Source organism: Setaria italica, chromosome III (assembly GCF_000263155.2).
Source record: "Setaria italica strain Yugu1 chromosome III, Setaria_italica_v2.0, whole genome shotgun sequence".
NCBI classification, from domain to species: domain Eukaryota; kingdom Viridiplantae; phylum Streptophyta; class Magnoliopsida; order Poales; family Poaceae; genus Setaria; species Setaria italica.
Window position 1 is genome coordinate 10,037,032 of NC_028452.1, and position 8,714 is coordinate 10,045,745.

Here is an 8,714-nt window from a genome sequence, read left to right on the forward strand (position 1 = left end):
AACGAATCGAAGAGCCAATCATGAGGCCGCAAAAATCATATCCATCGATCCATCATTCTGATTCGATTCGACCGGGGGCTTTTTTGAACGGCCGATGGATCGAGGGGGGCTTATCATCACGGAGTGGCATATGGCGTCTTGGGGGCTGGGGCTTTGGCCATGCATGCAAACCGATCGATCGTTCCCTTCCATGCAAGGATGCAATTATACCTCCACGTCTTTTCTAGCCAGCTTGGGGTTTACCCAGCTGCTGCTGCATGGATGCGAGCTAAGGATGGTTTGCGGCCTCTTTTCCCTTTTGCTTCTTTCGATTTTCCCCTTTGTTTCTCTTTCCCGTTTATAGCCCCAGGGCAGGGGGCTCTTTGTTTGGCTCTTCCTTTGTTGTTTGCCTTGCCCCGAAGTTTGCAACACCAACACCCCTGCTCCGTTTGATAATGTAGCCAAACGCCGGGACATGCTTTTCATTTTTGCAAAGGAAAACAGGGACACGACGTTTTTGGGGGCGTAACCGTTGTGCCATATGCCCACTAGGAAGATGGATGGTTTCTGCTCTATACATTCCCCCTGACAATTCAGAGCTGAGATGAGATGATCAGAGATCGAAGAAGGTTTGATTTCGTTCCGATGGTTAAGACCCGTCGACCATAAGTCCATAATGACTATTTTATTTTCAGATGATTCAGTATTTTTTTTCTCTCTCGAAAGACCAGATGATTCAGGATGGCACCTCCCACGGATCCACACGTATGTTCAGTCAGTGGAGGCCTATCTATAGGTGGAACGGGGAGGAACAGATCGGACTGTGCGCCTCGCGATCGGCGACGTGCGATTCCACTGCTCCGCCCTCCCTCCTCCTGTCCTCCAAGTACAGCAACAACACGCCCCCGCGTCCCCAGGCTCTGCGGCCGTCGGAACGCCTGGGAGACTGCTCCCCGTTTCACGTGGCCGCGCGCGGCCGGCCCTCCCCTCCCTTTTGACCGCCCTGCCGCGCTCCCTTGACCGCCCGCCCTGCAGGCCGCCGCAGAGCACATCAGCAGGAGGAGGCAGCAGGCAGACATGCGCGCGGGCACACGCGCCACACCCGCAACCGCATCGCATCGCATCGCTTCCCGCGCCGCGCGCACCACCACCGAATCCAGCCAACTCGCATTGCCACTGCCAGACGCCCTCTCCGTCCTTATAAAACCCCCGGAGCCACATGCCACGAGCCCACGACCACCAGCAGCTGCAGCTTCGTTCATCCCATCCGCCAGTCGACACAGCGCCCAACCACGGCAGCCGCTCGAGATCGCGGCCGTGCCCGCTGCGTGCCAGTGCCCACGAGCGTTCGAGCCGACAATCCCTCGATCACCTCCCTGCTCCTGCTCCTGCTGCACACTGCCCGCGCGCTACGATCCAATTCTTATCCCGATATATACCACGCCAGCCAGTGCAAGCAGTAGCTGGGCTTCTGCTAGCCCGGGCCGTGCGTGAGTCGTAGCCTGTAGTACCTGCATTGCGCACAGGATGCTGCAGGAGTTGGCGCTGTGCGCGTGCGGGCGGTTCTACGCCGGGGGCTGCGGCGGCCGGTGCGCGGGCGCCGCCGCGGCGTCGTCGGCCTTCTCGATGCTGTTCCCCGTGGCGGTGGAACAGTGCTACTACAGCAAGGAGGATGACAGGTCGCCGTACGTCGGCGGCGGGGCGGTGGACTGCACGCTGTCGCTCGGCACGCCGTCCACGCGCCGGGCCGAGGCGGGCGGGCGCGCGCGCGCAGCAGGCGGCGGCGGCGGCGGGGCGGCGCCGTCTTGCAAGGAGTCCGCCGACCGCGGGTCGCCGCCGGCCCGGCGGTGCGCCAACTGCGACACCACGTCGACGCCGCTCTGGCGGAACGGCCCGCGGGGACCCAAGGTGCGTTGGCGCGCCGCGCGCGCGCGCGCTCATCGACCTTCTACCTCGTTCGTGCCGCCACGCCATGCAATGCATGTGCATCACAAGCTGTTGATCTCACCAAGTTCTTTTGCCCTGTGCTTGCAGTCGCTGTGCAACGCCTGCGGGATCCGGTACAAGAAGGAAGAGCGGCGCGCCGCGGCGGCCGTAGCGCCAGCGCCGGCGCCACAGGACGGGTCGTACGCGTGCGGCGGCTACGCGAGGCAGCCGCCCCCGCCGCAGTGGGGATGCTACGGCCCGGTCGCCGCGGCGAAGTCGGCGTCCTTCGGGATGTACGGCGGCGGCGACGTCGTCGACGCGGCGGCCGACGGGCCCTGCCTGTCGTGGATGCTCAACGTGATGCCGTCCTCGCCGGCGTTCGCCGTCCGGGAGAGGCCCACCCTGTTCCAGTACTACTAGCTAGAACTAGGCTACTGACAAGAGTAGTTTAGTAGTAACTTCTTCTTCTTTTACCAGCTTAATCAGTTCAGCAATGAGATCACCACAAAGTTGTATTGTACTGCTAAGTGCTAGGCGACCAACATGCAAGATTGGAAGTGAAGCCCGCGTGCCAAATTACCTACCTGTTCTTTAGATCTCGCCTGCGATTTAACTAAAAGAACTTTTCACTGTTCGGTAATCATCACTATTTGATCCCAAAAGGTGAGTTGATATAGACGACGGCAGAGATGTTTGCACACCTTCACGCAGCGTGAGGTCACTCCAACGATCAATCATCACCTGCTCTGCATGGCTGCTTGCATTTTGGGACCCACGAAAGGATCCTCCTTTTGATTCAGTCTACTGTTTTCAACTCGAGTTGCCTCCTGTTTAAAATGACCCACCAAACCTTGTCAGAACAAGGCCTACACTGTCAGTTAGCAGAAGTACCAATGGGACTAGCAGAATAAAATGTCAAAGGCAGGCTTCAAGAAATGGACTTCTGGTTGATCAGGAACAATACACCAAACTGCTCGTGTTTACATTGTATTCGGGAACCAAGATTTGCATTTTATTTTGACAACTTTTGTTGATCGTACAATGTCTGAGGTGAAAACAGAAACGAAAGCAATACAAGATTCACTGCACAAGCATTTACATGTCTATTTGGGAAAAGTTAAAACAACACTGTAAAATCTCATGTACAAAACAAAGTATGAACAGAAACAATGCATGGCCTTTATCCAGTGATTTGAGTTGCGGAAGAATAGCCAAGAACACTGATTATGTGAACCAATTCTTGCCATCTAAAGTGAGAAAAAACTCGAAGAACCATTGCATACTTTGATGAATGCTGGAGCTCAGCGGAACGACCATTGTATCTCCTCGAGGGTTCTTCCCTTTGTCTCTGGCACCCAAAGGATGACGAACACAAGAGTGAAAGCACTCACAATCAAGTAGGCGGAAAACGTACCTGTACAATTTGGGAACAAAGGTAACCTGTGTAAGCACTCACAATCCTGTGTATGATCCTACTCTACATAAGAGAGATGCACAAATGTATACCTCCAGCACTCCAGCTGAGCAGCAAATTCGCTGTCATTGTTATTCCAAAGGATGTCAACCAGTTGGCCAGTGTCGCAAAGCTTCCTGCGAGACTCTTGATGCTAACTGGGAGGATCTGAGAAAATGCAAAGTTTGAAATAAGCCTTACAGGTTGCTTACACCATGTGCCCAAGAGCGTTTGCTCCAAAACTGTGTTATGAACAGTGCTCTTCAGTGGAAACCTAAAAATGGGAGAGAGGCATCTTATGCGCTATATTAGCTATGCGATAAGGTACTATACCTCAGACATTATGATCCATGGAATCGCACCCATACCAAAGGAGAAGGCGACAATATAAGCCTGAAAGGAGTATTTGAGTTAAAATTTATGGCACATATTCTACACTAAGAAATAAATGTTCAGAAGAAATGTAATTGACATACATACCACGAGACCAACCAAGGACACCATACTTAAGATGTTATACAAGTCAGAGTCATGTGGAATATTATCCTGAAACGAATAAACCATGATAAGAAAGAAGAATATCCAGTGGATTGAGATGAGAGACCCTGCAATAATACTGCAGTAGGACAAAGAGCACAGAAGAACTGTTATCTTATCATCAGAATCTTATCACAAAGGAACATGAGCATACCTTGATGAAAAATACAACAGCAACTGCAAGAAGGCTTAGAGTCATCCCAGCAGCAGAAATCTGTAATGTGTAATGTGAACTGACATTAAACTAAGCTACATAAAAGTTACAAACTAGTAATAGCTTTAGAGGGAAGCAGAAGTTACAATAAGGAGGATTCGTCGGCCAGCTCTGTCCAAGAACGTGGTTGTAACACCAGTGGCAAGAACCTGATGGAATGCTGTTAGAAGCTTAATATAAGATACAAAGAGACTAGTCAGGTCTGTCTAGTTATTAGTTACATGCCTGGATAGCTCCAAGTGCAAATGTGTCCAGATCACTGTTCTTGAGCCCTGAAGAACTTTGATTGTTATATTTAAATACAAAAGCTAAAACTAAGTATTTAATACAAAATATACGCAGTTCTCCTGCGTGTTTGAGAAAAAAAAGAAGCTAAAACTGACTGCAGCAGCACTGTTGTAGACAAAGACAGAGGGGACATGATGCTTTTGCAATAAACAATGAAATGGCATCATTCATCAAGGATTCAAGGCCATGAGGAACCATGTTACAACTTACAAGGAGATTCATTTATTAGCTTTCTTGAAAATGGTATAGTGTGTTAGGAACAATAAGGCCACTTTATCCCAATTTCATTATTTTGATATTTGTAGCCCACTACATTATTCCTACATCTGGAAAAAAACTGCCAATCAGATGTTCATGATGGTTATCTAGCAAACACTTCCCCTAGGCCCTAATGCGCCAATTATTCGCAAGTTATCCAAAATTTCTAGCCTAAAATTATCCTCAACTAGTAATAAAAAACGCAAGCCAGTGAAACAAGTGCACAGCTTACCTGCAGCTTTGAAGATGCTACTTGCATAAAAAAGTATGCCGTTTACTCCACTTAGTTGTTGCAGCACAAGTAGGCCAATTCCTAGCTGCAAGAAGTTGTAGCTTTGTCAAAAACTGACAGTTATGAAATGCAATTGCTAATTTGGTACGAAATCATCACATAAAGTTAATTTACAATTAGGGGTGTGCGGAATTTCTTTTGGTTCAACTCTTGAAAACGGATTGTAGTCCTTTTGTTTGCTGATGTTACCGCTCTCTGCACAATGGGGGTCAAAGCTAAAAGTTAGTTGAAGAATGAAGTACATAGAGCCATGTGCCCAGTGTTAAGAAAATAATAATATTCAAAGATTGTTCACATAAATTGTGTTTAGTAAGCCTAGAAGAACGAAAGAAAATGCATGCCTTTATATCATTAACTTCTGCAGTGATATCAGCATCAAATCCCCTCAGAACTTGTAGAGAAGTTTCGCAATCGTCCATCATATTCATCTTTGCCTAGAAATATAAGAAAAAATAATGGGCATTGGAAATTTCAATTTGCCGCAATGATTAGAGTTCATTATCCAACTTGCACATGTATATACCAGCCATCTTGGAGATTCTGGAATGAAGAATAGGCCAGGTATCAACACTATGCAGGGCAAGGTTCCTACAAGCATGGCATCACACACTTTAGGATAGAAATTATCTGCAACAGGGTCTAAAATAAAAATATTTGCTTAATATATTTCTATTATTCAATATCTATTTGCTCAAATCTATTAAGTTGCATACACCAACTAGTACAATCCAAAAAGCCTACTTCAACACTCCCCCTCCCGTGCAGGCTCTCTTAGGCTTCAAATGTGGGGATAGGAGTCGGCTGTAATTATTTTATTTAATTGAACCCGATAGGATTCAAACCTGAGACTTATGGCCCTAATAACAAATTGAGTTGCATGCACCGACCAGTTCAATCCAAAAGCCTAAGTTGATGGAAAATATGGGCAATTCACTTATACTTCAACAAAATCATTTGAAGATGCTGACAATGCAGCTGAGAGTTAAAGTGCAAACTAACAGCAATAACAACAGCAGATTTATTAATGTATCAGGGTTAGCCACAATACCTATTACTGCAAGAAGCCTCCAAGGAACAAACATGCCGAGCAAATAGGCAAACATGATACCAAGGGTTACAGACAACTGTAGAATGAAAAATTGCACAATGACGTCAGCATAAACAAGCCAAAGTGTTTGCCTCGCAAAAAAGATAAGATGCTTGTGAGCATGAGCGAACCTGGTTCACGGAGCCAAGAGCTCCTCTCATGTTCTGAGGAGATATTTCTGCAATGTATACTGGTACCTGGAGTCACAAAATTCAAATATCAAATTAGGTGTTTTAACCAGTCCATGATTCCATTGTTCTTCTGCCAATAAAATAAACTTTATAGGGATGGATCACTTCATCTAAAAAATGTTGACATCTCAGTTGATCTTCTTCTTCATTTTTTACAGTTTAAAAAAGCACAAGTATTCAAACTCTTAAGGCATGAATCTACTATGCAGAAATCAGGCATGGAGTATTACTATACTAACCACATAGGAAATGATACCGACACCAAATCCTTCAAGCAATCGTCCCATATACAGAAATGAAGAGTCCTGTAGAGCAGATATCAATAGCCATCAAGTCTATGTTGCTATCTGTCAAGCAATGTATGGAGATAAACTAAGAAAACACTTAGTGCCATACTTTTGCAAAGGAGATTGCAAGCCAACCAATGATGTTTGGAATCGCTGCAATCATCAATGACTGCAAAAACAGTTAGCAAGCCAATTAGTGTAGAAGAGTACAGCTTCAGCACAAAACATCTCTTCAATTGATAAAAACATCTTAAGTGAGACTAACTGTTGATGTTGCCAAAAGTTGAAGAAAAAAGACAGGACTTTGGTATAAAATATACTTCAGCCATACCTTTTCCGCCCAACCGCATGATTGGTGATGAGCATATGAATGGCAAAGATAACTAACGAATTTATGAGCATAAAAATTGAGGTCATAAGACTCATAACCCGATTAAGCCGTACAAGAAATTCCAGAGAGAAAATTAATCCACTTTTAATTTCAGTCGGTAAGTAGTGCATGGTACTCTCAATTCTCCGCACCATTATCCAAACCAAAAAAGAGAGAGGAAAAGGTGACATTAACCGTCGTTAACTGTCAGGCTCAGGCAAGAAGTAAATGAAGAAAAGGAGCGAATTCTCACCCCTTTACGGCCAACGTACTCAGCCATCTGCCCGCTGGCGATGGCTCCGACCATGGCGCCCACATTGGACAGCGAGCCGAACACCGAGAACTGCGGGGGCACGGTCAATCATTTCAGACAAGAAGAAACCTCAAAGCGAGTGAAGCAAACGTAGAAGTTACAGCCGGAGTCAGCACGCGCCTCGGAGATGGAGAGGTTGAGGTCCCGGATGATGCCGTCCTGCGTCGGGGACGAGTAGCCGCCGGTGAAGCCGAACTGAATGGGGCCGAGCGCGACGATGAGCGTGCAGAGCAAGGCGGAGACGTGGGACTCGCGCAGGACGGCCATGGAGGAGGTGCCGGCGTTGAGGCTGGACTGGCGCGACCCCATCCCCATCCGGTACCAGCTCCCGCTGTTGGGCAGCAGCGGCTTCTGCAGCGCGCCGTCGTGGTCGCTGCCGCTCTCGTAGCCGCCGCCGCCACCGCCGGCCCTGTTGCTCGCCATGGCGCCGCTCTCGCCGGATTCACGATCGCCGGCCAGCTGGCCGCGAGATTGGATTTGTTTCCTCTCCTGTTGGGAATTGGGATGGGAGGAGACGACGAAGCGAATGTCAGGAGACCCCCTTCGCCTCCGTTGAATGGGGAGTGGTTTTCGACTAATCTTGTCGGAGCGGTGTAGGGACGTAGGGTCCCACGGGTCAGAGTAGGGACCCCACCGGTCAGACACACATAAACGTTTGCTCTTTGCTCAGCTTAGCCGAGCTGGCCAGGAGGGCCAGTCCACTCTTTTTCCTAGAACTGCCAGCTCATCATCCACGCATGCATCTACCTGTGGATGGATAAATGATGGCGGTGTTGTTTTGCCGTTTGCACATATTTTTCTTCTTCCAAAACTACCTGTACGTCCTAAATTCGTACCCATAAATGCCTATACTACCGGGCTGCCGGCGGTCATGTTCAGACAGAGATGTGTTGATGTGCAATGGTCTTTTTTCCTGATACCGATCAAGCTGCAACGCAACGCAGGTGATGGATAAGGAGGATACACCTCCTAATTTAGGGGGTGTTTGGGAGCACTCCACTCCACAAAAAATTGCTCCACTCCACCAACTCCGAAAATTTCGCAGCCAAACGCGTCTAGCTCCAGCAACTCCGGCTCCAGGAAAAATGTGGAGCAGGGAGGTAGATCCACATTTTTTGTGGAGTACCTCAAGAGATGCTCCAAAAATCCCATTTACAGATCTCCTCGTGGAGTTGGTGGGTATTTACCCACCATTGCTACTCGTTACAACCGGTTCGCGAAACAAAAAAAAGCCTCCCGTCGCGCTGTGCCGCCCCTGCCTTCCACCGCGCCGCTGCCGCGCCGCCCGCCCGCCGCCCCTCGCGCCGCCCCTTGCACCGCCCTGGCCGCCCCTCGCGCGCTCGTCAAGATCATGTCCAAGGTGTGGATGACTTGCTTGCTCGTGTAGATGACTCCGTGCTGCTGCTCTTGCGATGTGCAAACAGGAAGAAAGATGAATTGCTTGCTCGTGTAGATGAGATGGTGTTTGAGTTGTGACTGGTTCTCATCGTCATTTCTGATTGATGATCAAGATTGTTCT

The 8,714-nt window shown here is 48.6% G+C and overlaps 2 protein-coding genes across 2 annotated transcripts; one reads left to right on the forward strand and one right to left on the reverse strand.

The window, feature by feature from the left end:
• Window positions 1-1,088: 1,088 nt before the first annotated feature.
• Window positions 1,089-2,732, forward strand: LOC101760120 (GATA transcription factor 15). Its single transcript, XM_022825496.1, has 2 exons — window positions 1,089-1,887; window positions 2,014-2,732. The coding sequence occupies exons 1-2, from the start codon at window positions 1,507-1,509 to the stop codon at window positions 2,323-2,325; spliced, it is 693 nt and encodes a 230-aa protein (XP_022681231.1). The 5' UTR covers window positions 1,089-1,506; the 3' UTR covers window positions 2,326-2,732.
• Window positions 2,733-2,884: 152 nt separating this feature from the next.
• Window positions 2,885-7,756, reverse strand: LOC101761194 (sugar transporter ERD6-like 4). Its single transcript, XM_004961128.2, has 17 exons — window positions 7,316-7,756; window positions 7,136-7,225; window positions 6,622-6,681; window positions 6,465-6,530; window positions 6,166-6,231; window positions 5,996-6,071; window positions 5,471-5,535; window positions 5,289-5,381; window positions 5,062-5,142; window positions 4,888-4,972; window positions 4,335-4,381; window positions 4,196-4,258; window positions 4,050-4,109; window positions 3,839-3,904; window positions 3,692-3,751; window positions 3,412-3,526; window positions 2,885-3,319 (listed from the first exon to the last, which is right to left on the reverse strand). The coding sequence occupies exons 1-17, from the start codon at window positions 7,616-7,618 to the stop codon at window positions 3,207-3,209; spliced, it is 1,509 nt and encodes a 502-aa protein (XP_004961185.1). The 5' UTR covers window positions 7,619-7,756; the 3' UTR covers window positions 2,885-3,206.
• Between the last annotated feature and the right edge of the window lie 958 nt (window positions 7,757-8,714).

Excerpts from the sequence above, each read along its gene's own strand:
- LOC101760120 (XM_022825496.1), top strand. The coding sequence starts at position 1,507 with ATGCTGCAGGAGTTGGCGCTGTGCGCGTGCGGGCGGTTCTACGCCGGG. Across the intron at positions 1,888-2,013 it reads ACGGCCCGCGGGGACCCAAG|TCGCTGTGCAACGCCTGCGG; the intron begins GTGCGTTGGCGC and ends CTGTGCTTGCAG.
- LOC101761194 (XM_004961128.2), bottom strand. The coding sequence starts at position 7,618 with ATGGCGAGCAACAGGGCCGGCGGTGGCGGCGGCGGCTACGAGAGCGGC. Across the intron at positions 5,536-5,995 it reads GAGGCTTCTTGCAGTAATAG|GAACCTTGCCCTGCATAGTG; the intron begins GTATTGTGGCTA and ends CCATGCTTGTAG. Across the intron at positions 4,382-4,887 it reads TAGCATCTTCAAAGCTGCAG|GGCTCAAGAACAGTGATCTG; the intron begins GTAAGCTGTGCA and ends AAAGTTCTTCAG.